General features: G+C 40.7%; 2 protein-coding genes and 1 long non-coding RNA gene across 11 annotated transcripts in view; 2 read left to right on the top strand and 1 right to left on the bottom strand.

Moving 5' to 3' along the window:
* Positions 1 to 1,373, top strand: part of HDGFL3 (HDGF like 3) — a 38,293-nt gene extending 36,920 nt beyond the window's left edge. Inside the window, exon 6 of the mRNA XM_061446852.1 lies at positions 1 to 1,373. Coding sequence (XP_061302836.1) covers positions 1 to 6 — 6 coding nt within the window. The 3' untranslated portion in view covers positions 7 to 1,373.
* TM6SF1 (transmembrane 6 superfamily member 1) lies at positions 1,120 to 24,233 on the bottom strand. 9 transcript variants are annotated; one of them, XR_009742177.1, is made up of 11 exons: positions 24,041 to 24,226; positions 21,834 to 21,937; positions 20,534 to 20,631; positions 19,364 to 19,467; positions 17,271 to 17,353; positions 15,828 to 15,949; positions 11,211 to 11,315; positions 9,086 to 9,178; positions 8,321 to 8,440; positions 3,877 to 3,985; positions 2,751 to 2,956 (listed from the first exon to the last, which is right to left on the bottom strand). XR_009742177.1 is itself a non-coding variant. In XM_061446849.1 (10 exons), the coding sequence occupies exons 1-10, from the start codon at positions 24,130 to 24,132 to the stop codon at positions 1,778 to 1,780; spliced, it is 924 nt and encodes a 307-aa protein (XP_061302833.1). In that variant the 5' UTR covers positions 24,133 to 24,224; the 3' UTR covers positions 1,120 to 1,777. The 9 variants fall into 9 exon arrangements, 8 of the variants coding, with proteins under 8 accessions (XP_061302833.1, XP_061302828.1, XP_061302829.1 ...); XM_061446849.1 differs by lacking the exons at positions 2,751 to 2,956; positions 3,877 to 3,985 and adding an exon at positions 1,120 to 1,780 and having other exon boundaries at positions 24,041 to 24,224; XM_061446844.1 differs by lacking the exon at positions 3,877 to 3,985 and having other exon boundaries at positions 2,582 to 2,956; positions 24,041 to 24,222.
* LOC133265922 (uncharacterized) overlaps positions 23,501 to 26,532 on the top strand; it is a 6,042-nt gene continuing 3,010 nt past the window's right edge. Inside the window, exon 1 of the long non-coding RNA XR_009742180.1 lies at positions 23,501 to 24,069. This is a non-coding gene — a long non-coding RNA (uncharacterized LOC133265922). The remainder of the gene's footprint in view (positions 24,070 to 26,532) is intronic.

The following is a 26,532-nucleotide window of genomic DNA, read 5'->3' on the forward strand; positions in this document are numbered from 1 at the left end:
ACTTAACCAACATAATGACTGCTGACTATTAAGGGAAAACACAAGAAGGTTACATGTTTGGTTGTCTAATATTCTTGGATTTGATATGAATCATCACATCTCTTCATTAGTATCATCAACAGCATCCCAGTTTGTATGCACATTATTCACATTCCTATCTGTTGTGTTTGCAGAAATGACATTTTACCCTTTTTTATAAGGGTTACTTTTTGATTTTCATATTATTTGGTTGCATGAAGTTGCCCTTTACCAGTGGCTGAGGTGTATGAAGATAACGCATACTTGAACATGTTCTCAATTCCTTTTCTAGACAGAAAAGGTGTAACTCCAAATTATATCATTCTAAATCAGCATTTTTTAAAAACAAGTAAAACTTAGAAATTAGTCCCCTCCATTCAATACTACGATATCTTCCACGTACAAACATAAGTTTAGATTTCCCTATATCCATACTTCCTTGATTTTTGATCAGTTTAAAACATAAAAGAAAAATTCTTCAGTTGAAATCACCGCCAAGTTCAATAATGTAATAAAATACCTTTCCTTATTAGAAGTACCTAGCTAGTTATGCTCTTAATACTTCTCAAAGTCATGATGTAATGTACACTATCTGACTTAGTTCCTATATGTGGAGTTAGTGAAAGTCTTTTTGTGTTTCTTTAGATTAATACAAGGATTTTTTCCAATGCCAACACAATTTGAAATCATTCATTTGGATGCTTTCCATTTTTAAGCTTACTGTGATATAGAACCCTATGGGAAACCAAAAGAAAACATCAATTTTAAATAATGAAAGGCTTAAAAAAGGATGCTGTCATTCTGGCTTTTTTTTTTTCCGTTTGGAAATAGAACTAGACTAGTAAGTAAGCATTCCAGATCCATTACTCTGTGTACATTATTGTTGCTATTGTGATAATAGAGATTTTTATTTATTTTTATGCCAGCTTTTATTGTGAAAACATATTTAGTCTGGTTTTATCAATCCTTGTTATGCTTGTCCTTGGAACATCTTTTGCGTATTCAAGGTTTGTAGTTGATGAGTTTACTGTAAAAAACTTAAAAAACAAAAAAACACAACAAAAAAACAAAAAAGGAAAGAAAAAAGAAAACAAAAAAATGTATTGTTTTTACAGAATAAATTTATTGGAATGTGTATTGGGAGTAAGGTTTGAGGTTGTAAGCAACTAAGTTAGCGTCATATTTGGCTTCATACGTGTAATAATGTGAGGTATTAATGTAAGTCAAGTATTAAAGCAAAACATTCTGTTAACATGAGTTGACCATAATAGATACAAGTGCAGGTGAGATCTTTATTTTTTCTGTACTTTGCCTTTTCTGGATAACAGGAGGTTATTAAATTCACCTTGAATGTACTCAAAGTTTCTTTAAAAACATGAGCAGTGACACCAGCGGCTCGGATACCTGACTGTGAGCCCGCACCTCTTGATACAGCCCAACAGCTTGGGGCTGGTTTTCATGGGAGGCTGTGCTGGGATGGAGCTACCCCCAGTTCTAGTGAGCACGGCAGGAGGCTGGGTGCCAGAGGGGGTTATTGCCAAACTCCCTTTCACCAGGAGGCATTACTGAGGTGGGTTGGGGTTATCTTGGACCAGCTCCTTTGGCTGGAGGTGTGAAACCTGGGGTCTCTCTTCTGAGCACTGCTGCAAAGCACAGCTCAGTATGCAGCAGAAGAGCCTCCCAGCATGAGTTTATTGCTGCTGTCAAAGTCCCCTTGCACAGGGTGCAACATGCACATGCATGAACTGATCCTGTCTCATTACTGGTTAGGTTTAAAAAGAAGATCCTTTAAATCAAAATGGCCAAAAGTCAACATTCCCAAATAAAGTGTTTCAAGTTAAAATGTATCAGCCAATTTCATCTGTGAGAAAGGCACTTAAGTGTACTGCTTTTAGTGTAAATACACATAGAAGGCATAGAAATAGTTGTAATTGCAAACAGAAACATAAACAACACAAACCAAGATCACTGTATTTGCTGCTACTTGTTTAGGAGCAACAACATTAGCAAAAGTAGCTGCAGAGAAGAACCAAAACCCCTCTCTGAAACTGCATTCTCCGGTGTAAGGTCAACCTGCCCAAGGTATCAAGCCCCTAGGCCCAGTTCAGAGGAGCTGGTTAAACTAGTTAAGCACATGCTTAACTTCAAGCAGATGAGCAGTCCTTGCAGAGGTGAATCCTTAAAAGAATTAACAAAACTATGATTTGCTTATCATATATGGAGTCTTACAGTAAAAGTTGATTGCTTCTTAAAAAGATTTCTTGGGATTTTTAAGAAGGCTGACCCACAAGGCATACTTTTTGACAAATAAAAGATGTGCATGTGACAGAGTTACGTATGTTAATTTTTCACACCTCAAAACATTGACCTTCCCATTCTAGCCTAGCTCTGCGTAGGGATTGCTGCCAGTGATACTCTTCAGGGTGTGGAGGCTAAACACTGACATCATCATTATTATTTAACTTCATGCAGTATTTCTAAAACTGTCAAAGCAGCTTACTTAAAAATAGCTATGGGAACCCGCAGCTCTGCTGCAGCGCAAAGTCAAGATGTTGAGAAGTGGTACTGAAGGCAGTTGTCTTTATTTCCCTTTTCAAGTAGGATAAACAAAACAGACCGTGCAACTTTACACAACTGTGCAGGTTTACACATCTTACACACTTCATTCGGGTTCCACTGGAGCAGTTCGGTTACATCCCAACCCAGGTATATAGACAGCCAGAACGAGGAGCTGAAAACAGTTGTGTTATTCTGTTTTTCCTTCTTGTTTTGGTTTCATAAAAAACTCTGGCTTGTTGACACATCTGTAAGCCAACAGCTGGGGGAGAATCCCATACATTATGTTCAGTATCAGGAAAAACTGTTTTGCTTCTTCAGGGACTCTGTAGATGTAAGGAGTTCGAGCATGAAGAGAAGCACCAATATGGGAAAATTGAGCCTGTGGTGTATATATAATGTAGATGTTAAAGAAGGGTAAAATTGATGCGTATTTTGGAAAGACGGCAAAATCTGCATGCAAGTATGCATCTCCAGTGACATTTTCCAAGCCAGCCCTTTTATTCCAGAATTATCTATCATACTTTTGCACAGTGGTATAAAAATACAGCCTAAACTAAGATAGTTAATACCTTGGTATAAGAGGCGTAAGTGGAACCATCAGTGGCACGGTAGGAGGTTTATTTTATGCACGTGGTGGCACTGATCTCTAAGTCAGGATTTCACCCTTGGCTTACGGGTGATATTCATGCAACAGGGTCCAGGATCCTTACCCAGGCAAAAGGCTGCAGAGGTATGTACTCTTGGGCCTCAGCCCAGTGATGGGGGTAGGACTTGCACCCACCTACAGGGGAATGTCATCTTTGGCATCAACGGGAAGCAGGCAGACGCTCTGAGTGAAGTTAGAATGTAAACTCTTGGAAGCTATGTTAGTTCTGGGTTTGGTTTGTTAGGGCTTTTTCAACCTTAAACCCAGTCTTCCAAAGTTCTGATCCCAGAACTGATGACTGCAAACATGTCTGCAGTATTTGGCTTTGGGCTGGGAGTGGTTCTGAAGTATAGGTTAAGTTTACAGTGAAGTTTGTATGCAAAGACAACCTTGCTGTGAAGAGTATTTTTAGCATAAACAAACATTTAAAGATAGAAGTGTCAGGATAGTCACTGTCTTTTGTCTCCATCTGTTACCTGCTATTTCAAGCCACAGCTCATTCACATTAACTATTGTGTGTCCATTTTGGTTCATTATTATTTAGTTAGTTAGACATGGAGATGTGTGATGGAGACTCACAAAGAAAACAGTTTTGCTTACAGTTAGCAAAGTAGAAAGTGAAATAAATATAGTTCAGGTGTTTTAATACACACTCTTCCAGCAAAAGGTTAGGCTGAGGCCATACATCAAAGCAGAAAAGGCAATTTGTTTTCAGGTGATTCTGATCACCTCCACTGATTTGGGAGAGCTGATCTGCCACACCTGAGCCAGGAAACAAAGTAATCAAAGAAATCAAATAAAACAAACTTGAGGAGAGTGCTGCTTAGCATGTTTCTGTAAATAGCTATTGCACACTAAAGAGATGTTCAGGGCCAAACTATCAGCAGCCTTTTTATATTGGCCTCATAAGTTGCTGTCTCTCACAGCTTGTTTGTCCTCATCTGTCTCAGGCAGGAAGGAACTGCCTTTAGCACCTGGGGCACCTTGCTCAGCCTTCCCTTGCCTTGGGAGCCTGCTCAGCCTAGGCAACAAGTGCATTAGTGCTCAGGAGCAAAGCCTTGTTACATGGGGTAGCAGCTTCCCAAGCAAATAGCCAGCCAGTGTCAGGACGTAGAGAGGAGGCTTGTGTCTGCCTGAGGTTTACCAAGACACAGCCTCTTGGTAGTATTCTTAGAGCCTCTTCTGGGGTGAACAAGATGTTAAGCTAAGTACTTCTCTGGAGGACTGCAAGACCCACTTGTCACCAAGAGTGACCAGCTGTACATCATAGTAAGTTGATAGTAAATTCATATTCCATATTAAGCCTTGCCAGACAGAACTGTAAGGGCTGCTGTTGAGAGACCCAGAGCTCCCACAGCCTCCTCGATGCCTTTGAAGATCTAAGCCTTATTGTGTGGTCTTTTACAAGAGTTGTGGCACATTAGTGAGCTTTGAGCATTTTAAAAAGGAAAAGCAGAATCATTTTGTTCTGTTTGTAGCTCATGAAGATTTTTGCTAGCTAATGATGCACTATATAATGAAGTTACTGTTTATTAGAGTTGTTTTTCAATGTAACACATGGCTTTTTCCTTTCATTACCAGGGAGGATATTTAGGTCTGTTGAAGTCAATTTATTTATTTTTTTTTTAATTGATTTGTCTGTATGGAAATTGTGCCATGTCTTTTATCTCGTGTGGTTCCTTTCTATCACAGTGCTCTGCTTCTCCCCACACCCTCCCCTTTTTTTTCCTCCCTTGGGGCAGGGATGTGTCTTAAAAGCAGATCTGTCATTCACCAATAGCTCAGTCCTGCTCTTCTTTCAAGTACCAGGCAGGTTTGCACCAAACCCATGATTTTAAGACAGTATCTGTTAGTTACTGCAGAGCCTTCTGCCTGTCATGCTACAGGCTGGTACTGCCGTGAGTCTGTTGTGTTACCTTGTGTTACCTTGCCATGATTCGCCTTTCAGCAAATGAGCCATTCTTTACTGCTTTCTGTCACTGAACCCTCTCAAGTGCAGAGTTTTGAGGATCAAACCCCTAAACTTTGGTTGAGAAATCAACCAAATGAGATGCTGCAGGTAAATTTCTAAGGTAGCCTTATCGATTTAAAACCCAGCCTTTGTAATGCGGAAGCCTTGGCCAGCAGTTGGGAGCTGCCTGGTGCTGGACATGGCACTGCTCAACCTGACAACTGCAATTTGTGCCTGATCCTCATTAAGCTTCTTGTCTGTGTGAAATAGCTTGGGTTTAGATTTTTTTAAATTACATCTTTTGTCTTGTAGACTGTACTTTGAATATTTCATATCCTGCAGTCAGGAAAGCCTTCCTCCTAGGGATAGAGAAGGGCCTGGAAAAAGGTTAGGAGTCCTTCTTTGCTCTGTGCCTTCTCTCCAGAACTGGCTAAAATCAAGCAAAGATTGCCGTTTATTCTGGAGGGGTTTGAACGAGCTCATATGAGCCTGAGGAAAGCCATCAAATAGAGCGGGGAGAAAGTAACTTAGAAAAATATGCTCCTTGGGTTTAGGTTCTCTTGTAGACAAGGGGTACTGGAAGAAACTAGCCACCAAAAATTCCAGCATTAAGGCAAATTGATGGAGAAGGAGTAGAGAAAATCTTCCTACATCTGGAGAACAGGGCAATGAGCTATGGAGAGTTGGTGAGACAGAATGGTTTTGGGTGGCAGGGCTAAGGCTCTTCATCCGTTCTCATCTGGCTCACAAATTCGGAGGCTTCCAATACTTTCATAGAATCAGAGCTTTTGGTACTTTAGCTGTGTAACATTTAAAGAGCTTCAGAAAGTCTAATAAGTGTTATAACCTGGGTTTGGAGTCTGAATGTCAGTGAACAGAATAATTCAAGCAGAGAGCTGTGTGCAATTCTGAAAACTGGTACGTTTTCTCTGTGTGTGAAAGGCTTGGCACCTTCAGAGGGTCTTAGTTTAGATGCATCACATGGTGTTTGAGACTTGTTTTTTGTGAAAAGCACATACTTCATAATGGTTGAAATAAAAATAATGGGAATTCCCACGTTTGCTGTTTGTAGGAGAAGTGCTCTTCCCTGGGGAGCAATACGCACTGCTCCCATCATTACCTTTATTGGATCTTTATGTGTAATGGAAAGCAAAATGTGTTTTGGTAATTACATATGTTTTGAGTATCAATTACAATGTTTTAACTTGAGAAAACAGTAGACACACCTGGAAATTTGTTTTGCGCCTCAAAATGCCCAAACCCAAAAGTAATCTGGGAGTACTCAATTCATTGTCGCACACATTTTTCCTCCCAGGTTGCTCACAGTTCACCAGGTCAGATCCATTAAATCATGGTCAGTTGTGGGATGACCGAAGTTCATTCTGCAGCCTGTTAAAGTAAATACTACAAAAACCCTCTCCCAAACCTGAATTGGGACAAATGGGGAGGGTGTGCTGCACCACACCATTCTCTTGATCCGTGTTTGTTAGCCCACAATTTTTGCTTGTGCCTAGGACAAGCTTTAAAGAGTACAATGGGAAATTGCAAGTGTTAGCTTTGGGTTACCAGTAGCTTTTCTTCTCCTTGTCTAACACGTAAATTGGCATTATCCTGAAGCCAAACCACAAAGGATAACAGAGGGGTTTTAGACTTCGCAGCACCAAGATGCTGCATGTATTAATCATACAGTTAGAAGGTACAAAGTGCCATTTAAAAAAAGGGGGAGTATTTATTATGGGAAGCAGTTAAAAGAAAAACAAACAAGAAAAAAACCAAACAAACCAAAACCATCCAACCAAAAACTGTCTCCAGTCTGGGAGGCTGAGCTTTTTGGTAAACTTGCAAGATTGTGACGGCACACTCTGACTTCTGGTTTACCTTTCCTTGTGCTAGGTGATTGTTGAAGGAGCAGTTTCTTTCCTGACTGTCTGGGGAATTCAGGAAACCTGAACACTCTGTCAGTAGAGAGAGGTTCCTGACACCAGCTTGCCTACTTTAGCTAGCTTGTGCTTTTTTAAGTTAGATACGGGACAAACAGTTGTATAGTATTTATGATACCTTTTGTTCATCTAAACCTCCTCATTCATGTTTGCCAGGTTCTGTTTTGATATCATTTGGTAATTCAAGATTCTCTATAAACTGTGTAGGAAACAGTAATCATATTTTCTGTGATAATTGCTCACAAATAGAAGATCAAATTACACTCTCCCCATCCTTGCTGGGCAGTTAAGCTGGACTGGAGTTTGTGATTATCTCAGGCCTGAGGAACAAAGCATTGGTTTGTGTTTGTCTAATAGTGGTACCTAAATTACACTTATTGCCATGTCCCCATGTTCACGTTATTGGTACAGGATTATGTGTGTATTTTCTTCATTGTCTGGATGCTCAGAGCACATTTAATTTCTTACATACAGTACAAATCAATTGTTGCTGTCTCAGCTGCTTAATGGTCATCTGTATGTCATGAGAAGTTATTTATTAGCTCCTGTTAGTTATTTTGGTTTGGTCAGTCTTTTCATAAGCACCAGCACCATCTTGTAATTAACTACAGTCATTTATTTAAGATAATCAGAACAGAATGAGTTAAAGTATAATCACTGGTCTGCCTTTGGCAATACAAGCATGTCTTAGTGTTACTGTGGTCTGTTGCCCAGGAGGTTCCTGGTGTTGTACCAACATCATCAACTGACATTGCCCATTTGGTGTGACTAGTAGATACTTTTTCCACTTACGTTTTTCAGACTACCTCATTGGTCAACACATATCATGGAAACAAAGTATTGTGCTGTTTTGTTGTGTTTGGGGTGTTTTTTATGTGGTTGACTGTTACAGCTTTGACAGGCTTCCTTCAAGTCTCAGCTAAAGAGTGCATGGTGCTTAATAAGGTTTAAATGAGCCCAGTAAAAAGATTTTGTGTTAGGATGAAGTCTACTAAAACAAGAATGCAGTCATTCATTAGAGACATGTAAGAGGTTTGATACTCCACTCACTTAAATTAGTTTTTTTTTACAGATATAAAAGGTTATATCTGAGTTTAAGTGTCATAAAACCTGCATGGGATGATCAAGCCATGGGCCCCTTATTTACTGCATAGGCCTCTACTCATTATCTTGTAATTAAAGAGTGAACATTTTACAAAGAAATACCTGAGCTAGTCCTCCAGCATGTATAAGGGTTAAATCGGGCATCCAGGAACAGCCAGGCACCAGTAGGCCATACAGAGCGATCACATGGTATGGCACAGAGTAGAACATGTAAGCCAGCATCTGCATTTTAAACAGAAATATTAGTTGCTTTGCAGTGTGAGGGAAATGCATTTAAAAATTAGCCAATTGACTGAAGAGCTGAGACTACTCAAAACTACACCTGGATGCTGTGGACTAGATCCAGCTACCCTAAGGTCTCCACTAATATTGATGGCTGTTGTCTCTTTGCCCCATCCAAATCCACTTCACCCCATGACATGTTTTCCTACCCCTTGCCATCTTGAGACCATGCCAATAAGCATGGCTTGACCTAATTCAGCATCCAACACAACATGGGCTCTGTTTCTCAAGCTCCATCACACTTTCAGTTGGGAGGCACGAGATCCACCCAAGCCACACCTTCCCCAGAAAGAACAGGTTCAGCAGAGATACTTGGTTCTTGCAGAAGCCAGAGTTGCAAAAGAATGGCAACCTCGCAAATGCTGCAGATCTAAAGCACAGCATTCCCTCTTCTGCCATGCCTCTGTCAATAGGGTTTGTATAAGGGTTTAAGAGGGGTACCCTGTAATGGTTGCATGAGAATACATGAAGTACCATTTAACTTGCCATGAACAAATACTGCACTTATTGATCTTGTCATCTGTGAAACCCACCTTTGCACCAGTTCACAAATCAGTTAATACTCTATGCTCCACAATGCTTTACCTGAAGCTTAGGATAGGCAGCAGGATCTTTTATATAGGGCTCATGAAGTTGAATATACAGCCGGCAGAGTTCAGCAGGGCAATCCAGAGCAATCTAAGGAGAATTTGTAGAACTTCCCATGAACAAAGAACGTGTTCTAAACCACAGCCCTAAAGATTCACCAGTGGTCTGCAGCACTGCTACCCCACAGGCTTGCTCAAAGTCTGTTGTGTGAGTGACCCATTTGATCACCAATTAAAAGCTGAAATGCAGCCTCCCCTCAGCTCCTGCTCAGAGGGTTTGTGAGGAAATGCTGACAGCCTGCTTTAAAGATTCTGACCGTAAGAGAGTTCAGTCTGTTGGCTAAGCTGTAGTGAGAGTCTAATTGCTATTGATTTGCTCTGATAAACAGGCTTTGATCCCAGCAAATGAACTTTCCAATGGAAAATTGCTCAATGGAAACCTCGGGTTAAGCACCCAATTGAGCACAGCAAGCTGTAAATGTAGCCCAACAGAGAAGTTGCACTGTGGCAGGATAGCAGTGGAGAGCAATGCAGAGAGACAGTGCTACTTAAAATAACTAATTTTTAAAGGAGAGTAGCAAAGGGGAGATTGTTGGATTTTACGCTCATATAGAAAGAACAAGTTCACAATAAACACGGAGAGAGACAAAAGTAGTTCCTTTTCATGATAGCCCTTAAAACTACTACCAAAAATACTAGTGTAAAATGAGTTATCCATCTGTGTCAACAGCTGTCACTGTTTTATGACAAGGCATTGTTAATGCCTAAATGACAGGACCAAACAGTAAGTTTTGCACAACTTAGTTTCACGTGCATTTGTTACGTGACTTGGAGGGGGAAATGTAAATATTTACAAACAGCGGACATTCATCCCTGTTCTTTTCCAACATGGGCCTCCAAGAATCAGGTCTGAGTGGACTATAATGCATTAGATTTTATTCACTTTTTCACAAGCTCATGGTTACTGCAGCTTACGCAGAGACCTCTGTGTGTATAAGTAAGGCCAGTGAGCAGTTCCTGTTCGGCAAACGAAATATCTAAGGAAATGACCATACTCAAAATCAGAAAAAAAAATATTGCTCTGAGAAATGCAGCAGTGGGATTGTAGAACCAAATTAGATGTTAGAGCGTGAATTAACATTTCCCACAACAAAATTACAAGTAAAACGGATGGTTATCAGTGCTGCTCTTAAGCATGACCTATGAGAAGAAATAAAGCAGTCTGTGACAAGTTAGAAGGAAAAAAAGAGAGGCAGGTTTTCAGTGAAACAGCTGAAGATGACCAAGTACGTGAGCAGCAGAACCACAAAAGGACAATCTGCACTGGTAAATAAAATGTTATTTGGGTACTTGAATTGTTCTAGACAGGATCAGATCTACACATCAAGCAAGCAGGTGGTTATCTAAGACACCTAAACATTTGATCTCTGTTCACTTAAAGATGCACAACTTCCCTTCTGCTTAAGACAGAAGCTTAAAATGCTTTAGAGCTGACAAAGGACTAGATTTACCTATTACTGCATTTTTCTACTTCAAGCATTTTCAGTACTGATTCATTCCCTCAGAAATTTGAATTCAATCAGCTGTGCTTAAAAAGCAAACATTTTTTTTGAAAGTAAGCTTTTGGTAAGTAGAAACAAGTAGAATATGGGTTGTTCATGTAGTATGGATAATTTTTTTTCATGTGGAAATGTTCTCTCTGTTCTCTCTCTGATGCAGTGTAAATTAACTTGGTTTCTTTTATAATTTTAATGATGCATCTCTGTTTAGCAAAACATGAATACAGACTCAACTTGTTTTATTTTCTCTGCATTCTTGGCCATAAATGTAATACCAGAATGAAAACAGGTTTAGGTTATGTTGATCTGCACTTGGGATGCTATTGACTCTTGCAATTTGCACCTCCTTTTGAAAAATATACTTTATACAGGGCAAAATGGAGAAGCAAAGCACCACTAATCCGTATAAATAAACAATTTGTCCTTTTTATGTCTAAGGCTATTCCAACCCTAAAAGTCTCAAGATTTCCCTGGACCAAAATGTACAGACTTTTTCACACAGACACAAGGATTTCAAGTTTTTCTGAAATTAGAGGACAGAATATTAAAATATCTTCAACTTACCATGCCCCTAAATATGCAAAACCCCGTTGCTAGAATGAGATACGCAGCTAACATTAAATCTATTGGTCGTCTTAAGAGTCCTTTCTTCTGGACTTCCTGAACCACCTGCAACACAGAACATGTTTAGTAAATACATCCTGGTTCCACATGACATGTATTTAACTGCAGATCAGTTGCTACAAGAAGGGTGAAGCACTGAAACGTTATCACAGACACAGTTCTGTTAACTTATGCTCTTTATCCACTGATTTTGGAGGTGGCAAGACTTCCACATCTAAAAAGGTGACTTTAGACTTGATAGGATGCTGTGGGAAAATTGTGAATAAACTGTAGAAATGGATGGATCCAACTAAAGCCATTTCAATAAAGATTACTTTTAAAGCAACCTAGATCAAATGAACACTAACTCTGCAATCACATAAGGCTTTAAAGCAGCGTAACTGATTTCTTCAAAGTTGTCTTTTGTTAATTGGAATGAATTAATTTTCCTCGATGTCCATATGTAGAAAAGCTTTGGAAGTGTAGGTTTGTCTCAAACATTTGGAGTTGAATCTAATATGCTTTGTAAAAGGACTGTTTGGAGGGACAGCGAAATGAGGGTCCATCGTTATTGAGAGGGAATGCTGGTTTCCAGCAGCCTGTGACACTACTGAAATTAATGGAATATCACTGGCATAAAATAAAAACTTTTCTGTGGCCCATTGAGTTCTCTGCTGAGTTCACTGAGCAAATGATACACCTTTTATGTGTAACACAAACAGAGAATGCAGTGTGTGTGTGTGTGTATGGAGAATGGAAAATCCTCCTTTCATTCTTTTATTACTGTACACTATAGATTTCTCTGATGGGCACTGAAGCACGTGTCAGCATCTGGATCTGATTTGGTCTGTACCCCTCTTCCTCAGCCTCAGAACAGGAATCCCCCTGCACTGCATGGGCAAATGTGAGGGGTTCACACTCTACAGTAGCAAAGACCATGTAGATATTTAACACAGAAGATGGCTTTGGAGGAACCAAAGGCATCTCTGTGCCTACATGGTAAAACTTACAAGACCTATGGAAATAATTCAACGAGCTCTTTCAGCACTGTGTAGCCACAAAACTACAAGTACATCAGAGTCTCTTTCTGTATCCCTGCTGTTTTCAGATGGAAAAACTTTCCCATTTATATGTTACTCATTTCCTCTTCCTTTTTATTAGTTGCATGTTGGCACACAGACGGCAAAAGAAAAACCTGATTTCCTTCCTGTTACACACTTGTGGAAATGTCTCCAAAGCACAGAACAATAATTAGGATGTAGAGGCACAGTTAAATGTGCTCAGGATAAAGATACAATAAAGTTACTGAAACAGGAGAACTGATCTTGCAAGCACAATTCCTGAGTAAGAACTGCAAGATCTGAACTGTGGTTTAACAATAGTGCTACTGTAAACACAAAGGCCACCTCTTCCATAAAACTGACTTTCTTTTTTCTTTCATTTAAAGCTAAAATACAAATTGACACTTTTGGTTTTCAAACACAACAGGTTTGTTGTGGCAGTACGGTGTCACTTCACAGTATTTACCAGTGCAGGAATGTTTGTAATATTACCTTGCAAAGAATGTCTCTATTCTAATATTTATTCCTATGAAAGACAAAGGCCTCCCATGGCTGCTGAGTTGCAAGTCATTTTCAGGTGTAGACTACCTAAGGACAATGGAAAGTTGAGGGTTGATATATTTTCTTTCCACTTTTCTCTAAGTATGAAATATGCACATGTATCACTCCTCCTTTCAAAAGGTGTATTAAATGCATGTGATCACATTTACTGTGATCACAAAGCTACAACAGAACTTTGTAGTGAGAGGTTTTGGAGACAGCCAGTATTAGTTGGAATGACCTTTGGTGCAGTTCAAGTTCGTGAAATTGCCAAGGTAGGGAAAACTCGCACCTTCTTTCTCTGCATGCATTTACGCAAACAAAATGAAAATGCAAAACATATAAAAAAATCAGAAGCAAGAAGCTGAAAGACAGCATGCACTTTGCTGACAGACCTGTTTGTCACCTTTCTTTTACACAGCAAGTTCACATCAATATGTGCTAAAATGAATTAATGTGTCAAGTGCACTGTCCGAGTAGCAGTGAGCTGCCACGCGTTTCCCACGTATTGCAAACGTGATGGAGCTCTGCCCAGAGCCCGCCAGCCCTGCTGTTTCTTTTGTGTAGCAAGGAAGTGTGTTGGTCTGCTTTGTCATTTTTCTCACTTCCAGGAGAAAGCTATTTTCATAACTTCTGAGAGGCTCCTTACATGGCGGGGTTTAAGGAACTGAAATAACCTCGTGTGCTGTCCGCAGAAGTCAGCCACTTCAGAATTCATAGGCAAATATAAATGTGTGTATTAATTCTGTTAGCTTTAAGGTACATTAAACTTTTCCGAACTGATACACTTGAGATCCATCTGCTGAGCTTTGCAAACACTGAAGCACAGCTTGATTTGATTGTGAATGAAGGTAAAATTCGATTCCTTTCTTATGCACCCACCTCTATCAAAAAACATCCAGATGTCAATACCTCTTTTCTCTGTCTCCACATTGATTTTAGTTATTTTTTTTAATTAACTGGTTTATAATAATATCATAGCAATAAATACTGTGGCCAACAGAACATAGCTTGCTTCCCATGCTTTCGTGTATTTTTCTATATACTTGCACTATCATATTTAAGTGTTATTACATTTTCTTCCTAAATCTTTCAATACCAATTCTGAATAATGACAGCTAAAGAAAAGTTCTATTTTACAGCTAATTGGAAAACATTGAAAGAGAACTAAATATTTTCAGGACTCACAATGCTTAGTAGCATTACACACAATTACTTCCTGGAAACAATATATAATTTAGGACTAGGAGTTGTATAAAAAATGAGAAATCCATGAGTAGTCATGTTAAGATTTAAAAGCATTTTAAGGTACAGTTACTGAACACAGGTATTTATGCTATGATATGAAGCATAAGTTAGCTCTGAAGATAAATATGACTCCTGAAAAATAAACTACTTAGGAAGATAGGAGGCCCCAGTGGAAGGAATCAAGGCTGCCTCTGTGACCTTCTGAGTAAGGAAGTCTAGATTTATAAGAAAGGATTCACTAAGAAGTACAATGTTCAATTTTCAGATCATCGGCTTTCTATGCACTCTCATTTTGAAACAGAATTTAAAAATGAAGTTTCTCTACAATATATACCAAGGTAAAATATCAAACCTAAGCTAAGCAGTTCAGCTCCTGATAAGCATAGGAGACATGGCTGTATTTCAGCAAATAAGTAGCCCATCACGTATTTTCTATAATAGCAATTTCTGTGGTGTCCTCAGTACTAGGAAGACAAATTGACCCATTCAGCCATCCCCCAAGCAAAGGATGTTCTCACTAATACTTATAGCAAAAATCACCATTACTAACTATATGTAACTTCTCTACCCTGATGACCCTAAAGAACATGTTTCTGGTCGGAATTAGTGATGCATTTAAGTAAATCAGTTCAAATTGCTTTGGGATGGGACATGCAGTTTCCTGTAAGCCTGTGCAGGAGTGTAGAAGAGGTTTTGGCACCTGAAGTCGCCCCCAGTTTGCTTTTCATAGAGGTTTGCACTAAAAGTGGTGATTCTGTAGCAGTTCTTCAAACTCCAGGAGATATGAACCTCTGTCTATACCTCTATTTCCTACTGAAGATTAAAGGATGGATGGCTGAATGTTCTCTTTCATAAATTCCTGGGAAAATCTATCAATGCATCATCTGCTGTTATTCTGTGGCACTGGCTATGCCACTCGCACAATGATTGCCTATTAGCTATGGAACAGGAATTAGCTCCTTCATCTGTGTCTGTGTTTCCAGTTGCAGAATGAACCTGACTGAGACTTAGGAGCTCTCGTGATGCAAAAATATTTATCATATTACATAGAGCTGATACGGTGTGCTGTGGCAATAAACTGGTTTGCTTATAGCAACAAAGAGTTAAAGATCTGCTGTGTGCTTTGTACTGCAGGGACTATTTTTTTATATAAAACACTGCATAAAATATTGTTGCATTTTCTTCTTGCTCAGTTAACCTTATTACAGCCCAACTATTAAATTCAAAGGCAAAGGTCTAAGGAGTTTTAAGCAAATATTTTTACTTTTTTTTTTTTAACAAGAAACATAAATAATTTACATCTCAATTAATATACATTACCTGTAAAATCTAATATTGCAGAATGTACACACAAAAAATACTAAATCACATGAAATCTGTAAGTCGTCTGCAGAAGAATACTTTCCTGCAGAGCTTCTATGAGGATTTTGTGGTACTTTATGGAGCTGGTATATGTCAATATTTTCATCAGCTAAGAAACTGAAACAGTCAGAAACTGAATACATAGAGTGTAGTAACACAATCACACATATAAATGGGTTCTTTACCCACCATGTTTAAATGGTCCTGCAGTATAGATGTTTTAACAGTGCCTACACAGACTGGCAGCAACTGTCACAACAGTGAGCAGTCACAGTGCATTCCATGCTCACCAAGAGACCTATAAAACTCAGTAGAAACGGTTTCAGTTTTTCTAACAGTAGCCAACAGTTAAACACAACAATATTACCTTGACTGGAGTGTCGTGAGTCACAGAAGGTTGGTTATAAATTCGGAACCCAGCCCATATGGGAAGGCAAATGTATGGTATACTTAAGAAAAAAGCAGGAAACACTTTTGTTCCGTATTTGCCTGTTAAAAGAATAGTTATAAGATGTATAAGAATTTGTATAGCTGTATTGGAGAAGAGTTTAAAAAATATCCTATGTAATATAAACACTGAAGCAGCTGTGGTAATGTAAATGTAAAACATTAGTAACCAGTGTTAAAGCAACACACAAATTTTGTTGAAAATGATGTGCTCAGTAGTGGTAGAGTCATGGGTGACAAGGCCTATCAGACAAGAAGCTACTTTGGAAATTAGAGAGGTTTTGAGGGGACAGGAAACCACCTCAGTCACTCTGCATAGGTAATCCTATAGGATGGGGCATCTTTAAAATCTCTTAATGAAACCTGCTTCAAAAATGGACATTATTCTTTGAAAAATGGAAAACAGGAATATAGCCATTTTTTTAAGATCTGCTACTGTATTTATTTTCCAAAGCCCTGATTTCTCCTACAGGTCTGTACTAGTGTTTGAGGACAAAATATAAATTCAGGACAGCCCAGGGAAATCAGGGAAATCTGTGTCTCTACACTGGCTACTCTCTGGCAGAAAGGAAGGCTTAAGGCATGCTCATGATAACAAGTTTCTCTGCTTTCCCCAGAGGAAAGAGGAAGAAACGTTGTCACATTAAATCTGATGACTGGTTTCTCTGTAGTGCGTGTGTATCTACAAAGGAGGGAACTGAACTGTCCCCAGGCTGCACCACGAATACTCTGCCTCTGTCATAAAAAGCCAGAACAAGCTTTTCTAAAGCTGACTGCAGGATTTGGACACATGAACACTTTTCTCAGTTGAACACCTGTCACCTTTGCATCAATTTAAGCTTTGCTAAAAAGGAAATCTCCAATTGAGAGGACTGGCACTCCTAAAGAAGCACCTGCCGGTAATAATGACGTAAGATTTTTTACTACAATCACCTCCATCATCACAAACCATGCACTAACTTATGTCAGACATCTAGCAGTGTTAAAGTTCTTTTTAAAATAGAGTAAAAGCCAGATTTCCCTTTTTAAAGGTGATTTGGATGCCTCTTCTAAGGTGCTTGAAAGTCAGACTACTAAATACATTGGAAATTTTATGCAAAATAAGCTTCATATTTTTCTGATACTGGGAAGCAGTTATTGATTTATTGCTTAAATTAAACCTAGTTTGGATGAAAGCCTTATGGGTATAACAAAATACAACACTTTTTTTGTTCTTTTTGCATCTGTTTACTGATATTCCTAAAACTCCTCTTCTGTATTACTACAGAAAGGAATCGATATTGCAATAAAATATAGATAGCCTAATGCTGAATTTGGAAAATGCTTCACAGGAAAATGTTAGTCATATAAATTATGTCCTTACCAACAATGTTTCCAGGCATAAAGACAATGATGCTCATGATAATGGAACCTAGCCAGTAGAGGCCAATGGTTCTATAGCTTTGTCTGTTTAAAAAAGAAAACAAGACATCATTATTGCATAGGCCCTAAAAATCCCTTACCCCAAATCACCCTTAAATCACCAACTGCCATGGTTGCGTCTTAGTCAGTAAAGGTTTAAAAATCTGTACCACAAGTCAACAGTGGATTTTTTACTCTGAAAGGGGGAAATCCCACATTCATGTGCAAGAAGGTTATCACATGAACAGGACAGGATTTGTGCACATTCAGTTATTTGATGTTGTGTTCCACTCATCTAAAGACTGACTGCATGATTTTGCATATCACAGGTTGTGCAAGACTATAAAAGAATAACTAATTATTAATGTCACTCTGTTAATGCTTCTGTGACCAGCAGGTACATTAGCCTCTGGAATTCAAGTACTTAGTTTCTCAAACTCTTTATTCAACAGCAAGAAACATAAGAATCTCTAGAAATAATTATTTTCTCTTAAATTGCATGATACATTCTAACATGGATGAAAGATCATCATGCTGAGTAGATTCCTATCATAAATATCTTTGGGGAAAAAGATGGGTTTTCACACATGGTTTTAACATAGAATCATAGGACAGTTAGGGTTGGAAAGGACCTTAAGATCATCTAATTCCAGCCCCCTGCCATGGGCAGGGACACCTCACACTAAACCATGTCACCCAAGGTTCTGTCCAACTGCTAGTGACGGAGCCTTCACAGCTTCCCTGGGCAACCCATTCCAGTGCCTCACCACCCTAACAGGAAAGAATTTCTTCCTTATATCCAACCTAAACTTCCCCTGTTTAAGTTTTAACCCGTTACCCCTTGTCCTGTCACTACAGTCCCTAACAAAGAGTCCATCCCCAGCACCCCTACAGGCTCCCTTCAGACACTGGAAGGCTGCTATGAGGTCTCCACACAGCCTTCTCTTCTCTAGGCTGAACAGCCCCAACTTCCTCAGCCTGTCTTCATACAGGAGGTGCTCCAGTCCCCTGATCATCCTCGTGGCCCTCCTCTGGACTTGTTCCAACAGTTCCATGTCCTTTTTATGCTGAGGACACCAGAACTGCACACAATACTCCAGGTGAGGTCTCACAAGAGCAGAGTAGAGGGGCAGGATCACCTCCTTCGACCTGCTGGTCACACTCCTTTTGATGCAGCCCAGGATACAGTTGGCTTTCTGGGCTGCAAGTGCACACTGCCGGCTCATGTTGATTTTCTCATCAACCAATACCCCCAAGTGTTGGTCTCCACAGGGCTGCTCTGAATCTCTTCTCTGCCCAACCTGTAGCTGTGCCTGGGATTGCTCTGACCCAGGTGTAGGACCTTGCACTTGGCATGGTTAAACCTCATGAGGTTGGCATCAGCCCACCTCACAAGTGTGTCAAGGTCCCTCTGGATGGCATTCCTTCCCTCCAGGGTATCAACTGAACCACACAGCTTGGTGTCATTGGCAAACTTGCTGAGGGCACACTCAATCCCACTGTCCATGTCAGCAACAAAGATGTTGAACAAGACCGGTCCCAACACCGATCCCTGAGGGACACCACTCGTTACTGGTCTCCAGCCGGACACTGAGCCATTGACCACAACTCTTTGTGTGCGGCCATCCAGCCAGTTCTTTATCCACCGAGTGGTCCATCCATCAAATTGATGTCTCTCCACTTTAGAGACAAGGATGTCATGTGGGACAGTGTCAAATGCTTTGCACAAGTCCAGGTAGATGACATCAACTGCTCTACATGCATCATCTTTAAGCTTTCCTTTTAAATAACACATATCATGCAGATGTGCTTATGCTCTCTGCTGCAGAGTGAAGAAGACAGACTTCAACTCAATGCTTTTGCTGGGCTTATTCAGCTGAAAGGGGAACTTGGTGAAGGTACAGTTCCTGAAAGTAATAAAACTAAGTGTTGCTTTGGCCTAAGACATGAAAGAGTCCTGAAAGAAAAATCTAAATACCGCATAGCAAAGAATGCCATTTGTAGGTTAAACGAGCATGCAGCAAAATAAACAGTACACAAATCAAAATTCCTTACTCCCATGCAATAGCTGCCACCATCAACAGATACATCAGATAATGAACGGAGCCATCCCAATAGCAGATCACGTGGCCATATGCAGTGTTCAGATATGGTTCACCCTAGGGAACATTTATATTAAAAAAGATGCAGTGATTAGAGAAAGAATAATTTATTAATTCAACAGCAGGAAACAATTTCAGAAAAGTAAACTGATGCTCTCTGAATCCAGAGGTACAGGTTTTGACTGACAATGAATGTTTCCAAGCACAGATTTTATTTAGGTAGGATCAGCTATAATTAAATCAGTTCTATATTTGCAAAATAGGGTGTGAGATGGGAGGGAAGACTCTTATGTTACTGTCAGCACTGTTCTGCTATTTTATGGAAATATTACTTTTTCATATTTTAGTGATAAAAGCTAAAGATACACTTAACATGAAACAAATTAAGATACGTTTAGCAACCTCGAGGTCCACAACAGTATTGAATATACTGATGACAACATATAACCTTGTAAGGTCCAACTCATTTCATGGATCTTTTCAATGACTTTCATGTCAAGCTCTTACTGAGCTATTTTTGGTGAATGTTGATATTCAGCAGTCAACAGATTCTGCTGACTAGGTATCTGGCGTCATCACTTTTTAACTCCAGTTCCTTTCAGTAAAGTGATTAGACAAAAATAAAGGAGCAATTTTGTTTCTTTCTTGGTAACACATTTCGGTACTTGTCCTGGTTTCAGCTGTAACAGTTATTTTCCTCCTTCCTAGTAGCTGATGCAGTGCTGTGTTTCAGTTTTAGTCTGAGAACAATGCTGATTGTGGTTCTAAGTTACCAGCTAGGCTTAAACCACGACAGTCCTGCAGTACTCATCCACTCCTGAATCCTACCTATAGTTTTCTGCAAACACACACAGTTTATTCAATTCCCACAGAAATAAATACAGAATACCATTATTTAAACCAAGTGAAATAACACTGGAGCTTGAAAAGAGTGCTATTTTTCCCAGATGAGTGATTTCAGGTCACTGAAAGTTTTGTCCATAACCATAACGAAATGGGTCAATGACCAAGTTCAAGAAGACACTTTTGAATGTGTAAATGGCTATTTTCCTCTGGCAAATACTATACCAAGTTATTTATAGTAAAGATTTTACTTACATTTGCAAGCCAAACAATTGCTTACCTCTCTCAAGTAATGAGTCATGAATCCATCAATAATTCCATCCTGTTCAAGTCCAATTATTAGATTCACTACACTGGTAAAGGCAAATACAGCATAAACTGTAATAAGAGAAAGAGTAAAAAATAATAAATTAATAAAGATTCAGAACCACACAGCTGCTTCACAGTCCAATAAATTCAATCAATCAGGCAGGGATCTATTGAATCAGATGCATTTACTTTGAGGTCACAGATATTTAACATACAACATGATTTTCCCACATAGAGTACTATTTTTTTATCAGTGGCTAGTCAACAAAGTTCTTAGGAAGCTTTTCTTAGGAATACAAAACTCTCTGAGATGTAGGCACAGCCTCCATGGGAAGCCAGTGTCTGCAGAAACAACTATGTAGCCTTTCAAAAGTCTTGGTCATACATAGTGTAAAACCTTGGCTGTCCTCATCTTTTGGAAAGGAGAAAGGACAATAAAAAGGAGGTGGAGAGGGAAATATGACTTGCCATTTTTGGAGGTTAGCAAGACAAACTGCATCAGTCACAGCAGTCCATAGGAGACTTATCTGACAAGTTAGCAAGTCACTCCTTTGACACAGGAAATTTATTTGTGGTAGGTTTGTGCTATTTATTTCCTTTGACTTCAGCCTCATGCAGAACTAATGAGGAGGAAGACAGAAGGCAAATACAGGTGGTTTGTATCCTGCATTGCCTACGGGCCCATCTTGTAAAACTGAAAAAAACCAGCAGTTTTTTATTCTAGATTTTGCTATAAGGTAAACTAGAACTAATGTGTCCTTTTAAAGGGTAATCATTATCTCTATTCTTTTATGGCAAAGAATCAGTATAGAAATGCTTGAGTTTGCAGACAGCCTAAGCCAGGAACTGGGATGGTTTGAACTTTCCTGTATATCACAAAGGTGACTTAACACAGAAGCCTAATAAAATAGGAGAATTAAGGAATTCAGTCAGAGGAAGAACCAAGCCATGCAGGCCATTGATCCAAAAGTTCCAGAAAGACTAAACAAGTGCACACAGGATGAGATATACGAGAGGTCTACTGTGGAGTCTAAGTCCTGCTACAAGGAGGATCTTAACAGAGCAGGTATGACAGTATTTCAAACAGTCATGGCCCAGCTTGAGTGTTACTCTTGTTCTTTTTCCTGGTCTTTCTTGGCTCCCTAGCATCATCTCACCAGACAGGGTTCTGAAGCCATGCTTTAAATGTTCAATCTGAAATAACTGTCATATATTACCATTTATATAAATTAATACATTCTGATTTTAGCTTCACTGTTACCAAGACATACCATAAAACAGAGGGTCTTTGGGTGGTTTTCTTTTGACAAGAACACGAGCCAACAGAGCAATAAAAATCAGAACCAGCAATCCAACTGGAACAATTATCCAGGAACTGTAACAGTGTGAAAAAGAAAAAGAATTGAAAAGAAAGAAAGAGGCAGAATTTTGCTTGCTCAGCTTTTTTTCACCAGCTATCCTCGAATGCCCACACTCTTAAAGTAACTTCTAATACTTTAAAAGTATTTTAAGTCTCTTTTTAAAATGGTCTTTTTAGTTTTTAAAGTCTGACACATAGTCTGTCATAGAACTCATTTTATAGTTTTGCAAAATTTATGTGCCTGTCTTTTCACATGTGATCATCTAAAAAAAGAAAACGCTAAAATAGCTAGATAAACAACATAGCCAGGAATCTAGATTTGTCTAACCAAAATCAGTATTCATACTGGTATCTGCAAAAATAAACAAAAATGATGGAAAACTTAGAGGCCGATGAGAGGTGAAAGTCACAGAGAGATTTCAAGGCCAAAAAGGATCATTAGGGACATTTAGTCTCAGCTCAGCAATAAATTATCTACTCAGGAAATTACATATTCACAAATAAAACACATCAGTCCCATGGAATACACGTGGATCTAGGTCTAATTTCCAGTTTTGGAAGTGCTACCAAAGGCCTCTAAAAGACAGGATCAGTTGGGAGGTCAGTAAGCAATGTGGGTGAGATCAGCAGAAAAGGCTTTTTCTCTGAAGACAAGGTTATAATGTTAGAGCGTGTAAAGTGGTGCTAGGAAAAAGGATAAAAATCTTTGGCACAAAGAAAATTTGTCTCCTTCCCCAAGAAAACGCAAGTTAAGAAAATCAGTTTGAAATTGGTTTATAGCTCTGGGTAGATTCTATTTAGTTCTCTTTAAGACAAAACTCTTCTCAGTCTTCACTTTTGTGCTTATGCATGGAGTGAAAAAGGAGTGGAAAGTTAGGTAAGGTCCAGAAGCACACACTAAAAATATCTGGCATATGATTTTTATACATAGTACCAATTCTGTGTGTCAAGAAAATAAATTGTGTACAAATAATATTATGACAATATCAGCCTTCGTGCAACTTCACTTAAAATTATTGCAAAAACCGTGCAAGGTCAAACGTATCAGAATATACACACATACTTTGAGTCGGGATGAGCAGCACTAGCGTGTTGGTTTTGTTTATGGTTTGAATGTCCGGCTAGTCTGTTTTCCCGGTGATGAATTTCTTCATACCATTACAGCTGTTAATATTGCAGTGACTTTTCACTGCGGTCTATCATTTTGAAATAAATATTGGCAATGAATCAAGTAAGTCAGCATGTGTTATTCGGCATTTCTCTAGCAATGAGAAACTAAAAATCAAGTTATCGGCCGAAGGAGGAAAATGAGGACGGAACAGATGTCGCTAAGCCTTAAAACCACGAAGCAAATATTTGCAAGTAAATATTTGCAAGTAAAGTTGCAAAACACCGCAGGCTGTGGGATGACAAAATACCACACGGACCTTTAAGTACAGTGTTTTTTCCATGAGGAAAGACCTTTCTTTTCTAGACCTGCGGTTGATCCTGGGATCCTCGTTTTTTGGCAGAGCAAGGGCACATGGACATTTCCAGTTACAACTCGCACGTCTGACGGGGTGCCTGGAGCTGGTGAGTTCTTCCATTCGTTTTAAAATAGAATTGGATTTTGTTCGTGAATGCTGGGCGCCGGGACAGCCTCCAGCGCCCGTTGCCCCGCGGCTCCAGGCTGGGTGCGGGGCAGGTTCGACGGGGCCCCGCGGCACCCCCGGGCCGCTCTATCCTCTCGGAGGCGGTGACCCTTGCTCCGGAGCACCGGGACACGCTGCAGAGGATGCTAACCCGGAGGGCTTGGGGGTCCCGGAGTGAGGATCCCGGGCCAAGAGCCCCGCTCACGTCTCCCCGGTTGCATCCCGGCGCGGCTCCCGTTAGAGGACGCGGGCAGGACCCGGGAGCGAGTCCCCTCTGCCGCCCTACCCGCGCCCTCCGCTGCCCCGCTCCGCCTCCCGCCCGGTCCCGCTCAGCCCCGCGGCCGCAGCTGCCCTGTCCCTGCGCCGCCGCTAAAAATACCCGCCGGGCTGCCCTGGCCGCCCGCACCTCCCTCAGCCCCGCCGCCCTCTCCGCTCCCCTGCCCTGCCCTGCCGCAGGGCGGGAGCCTCCCGGCCTCGCCCGCCTCACCTGCCGGTGGCCGCCAGGCAGTTGAAGAGGTACGTGACGGGGATGGCGGTGAGGGACAGCACGAAGACGCCGGTGGCCGCCGAGGCGCTCATGCCCGCGGCGGGAGGCGGCAGCCGCGCTCTGCGCCCCTGCGAGCGTCGCGCCCGGCCCGAGGCACCGCCTCGCCTCAGCCCTTCCCGCCCGCCGGCCCCTGCCCGCTGCCCGCCCCGCCTGGGGAGGGTTAAACCCGCCTCAGAAAGCGGAGCCGGCCGCGGCTGGAGGTCGGTGCAACCGCCCGCGCGCCCCGGGGCTCGGCCCGCTCTTCCCGCCCCGGCCCAGGCGGTAGGGACCGCCCGAACGGCGATGCCGCCCGCGCGGGACCGTAGTGGTGGGGGAGCGGCGGCAGGGGAGCGAAGGGGCAGCGAACGGCCCCGGCGGGGCGCCAAGCGGCTGCTGCAATAGTTGAAGGAAGCGTTGGGAAAGAGGCTGAACGGGTCGGTTATGAGTAACGGCGCGGCAGCACACCGCAGGTGGAGGCAGCGGGGTGCGCGAGTGGTGTCTGCTGGAATAGATCCTTGTCATAGGTTGGAAAGAGGTTACCTTGATCTGGCTAGTGCAGGAGGCTAAGAAACCCGATAAAAAGGTATACATCTCCTTTTACATCAGAATTTAGCCCGGTTATTAGGAATAAGGACATTAGCATTTAAACAGTGTTTTAATTGTGAACTCACTTTTCTATTCAAATGTCAAAAAAAAAACAAACAGAAACCGCATATCCATCACCTTTTTTTCTGGCTTCAAACTTTGTTTATACACAAGTATCAACACTAAACTGTTGGTGCGCAAACAGAAGTGGAATGCATCTTGTGTGCAAGGCAAACAAATGAAAACCACTCCTCCTGGAAGTTAGCGAGCATTTAAACCCAGGACATTGGCAAAAGAGAACGGCCATCCTGTGTTGCCTGGGGAAAAGCAGCAAATGCATTTCTAGCGTGCGAGGCAGGCTCCTGGTTGAAAGCAGGAAGCATTGACGCCGTTGTGAAAGCACCCATTTGCGATAATGGGCTCGATTCCGATTCCTCCGTGCTGAAATGATGCAGAGAACTGCTAAGGTGGCAGAGGAAACAGGGCACCTGTCCATCAGGAAGAGGCTGAACAGCTTGGCATACAAGTGCTTTCTGTAAATACTTGAGGAGTTAACACCAGGGAAAGAAAAGAACGCTTTAATTTGAAGGATAAAGCTGTGAAGAAACTTCTGCTAGTTTCTGGAAACAGCTTCTTAGCTATCAGCAGTAAAGGGTCTTCTAAGTCTTTTACAATGAGTGTAGTGAATTAAAAAACAAACAAAGAAACAAACAGTTTTAGGATGTTATTTGGTAAGTTTAAGCCACTAATTGATATGATTGCCTCTGAGAGAAAGCAGCTTGACAAGCCAGAACATATCTATGTCCTATATATTATATACAAATTCTTTCATAGTTACAAATTACTTTGCATAGTTATTTCAAGTGAGAAAGGTCTACAGCCTGGCCACATGTATATGAATGGGTTAAATCATGCTGCTCAATCAAACTATCTGGTAAAAACATGATGCAATTCCTAAAAGTAATTTAGTCCACCCAAGTGTCAAAATTGCCATTGGATGAGTCAGGGCTAAATTTACCACCTCCAAATGCCTACCTTTCAATGCACAGCCGGTTCACTTCTCAAGCTTTCAAATGTATAGGCTGCTTATTTGTATGCAGCTGCCATGGTGCAGTCTCAAGATTCATGTCTCAAGCTTCGCTTCTTAGTTCCCATGCCCATAAAGTCAAACACTGTATGGAAAACTTCTTTACCACTCCACCAGCATATTCGAAGCACAGATTTACAGCAGGCTTGTTATTCAAGTCCTATTTCAGCTTCTGAATGGGAACTGCCAGGGTACATTGTGTGGTCAGCGCATAGCAGCTCACCAGCACGTTATTTGAGTCTATTGTGTTGAGATCTATGAATTTTTGATAAAAAAAAAAATTATGAGCATCTGGTAGCATAAAAGACCTCTGAAATGAGACGTTTGAAGCATTTGCTCAAAAGGGCATGTTTTTTCCTTTCATTTTCATCTCTCACCCTGTGGAAGAAGAGCTCCCAGCTCCATCATTCCTTTCCTTTTCTTGACAGAGGAGGCCCCCAAGTCCACACGTGATAGTCTTGAACATGTGGATTCTGGAATGCCATGCTTTCCGTATAAAAAAATCTTAATTTCTAGTAGCTACAGGTTCTTCTAATCCCAGCCTTCCTTCTCTGTTTCTATTTCAGGCTTTATGAAGAAAGTAATATCCCCATCATTCTTGCTGACTTTATTTGTATAGGTGATACCAATTCTAGAGAAAAAGGGGAAAACTTATTGAGTTCACGCACCCCAAAGCCTCTGACCAACTTCCCCATGGGCAAATAATTCAAAATTCGACTTCAAGATAGAAAATAAGTCAAACAGCAAACTATGTTATGGATCAAGCAACACCCTCAGTTCA

The sequence above is a fragment of the Pezoporus flaviventris genome, unplaced genomic scaffold (assembly GCF_033815535.1).
Source record: "Pezoporus flaviventris isolate CSIRO_AGI_PZ_B2104156 unplaced genomic scaffold, CSIRO_AGI_Pfla_v1 ptg000006l, whole genome shotgun sequence".
NCBI lineage: Eukaryota > Metazoa > Chordata > Aves > Psittaciformes > Psittacidae > Pezoporus > Pezoporus flaviventris.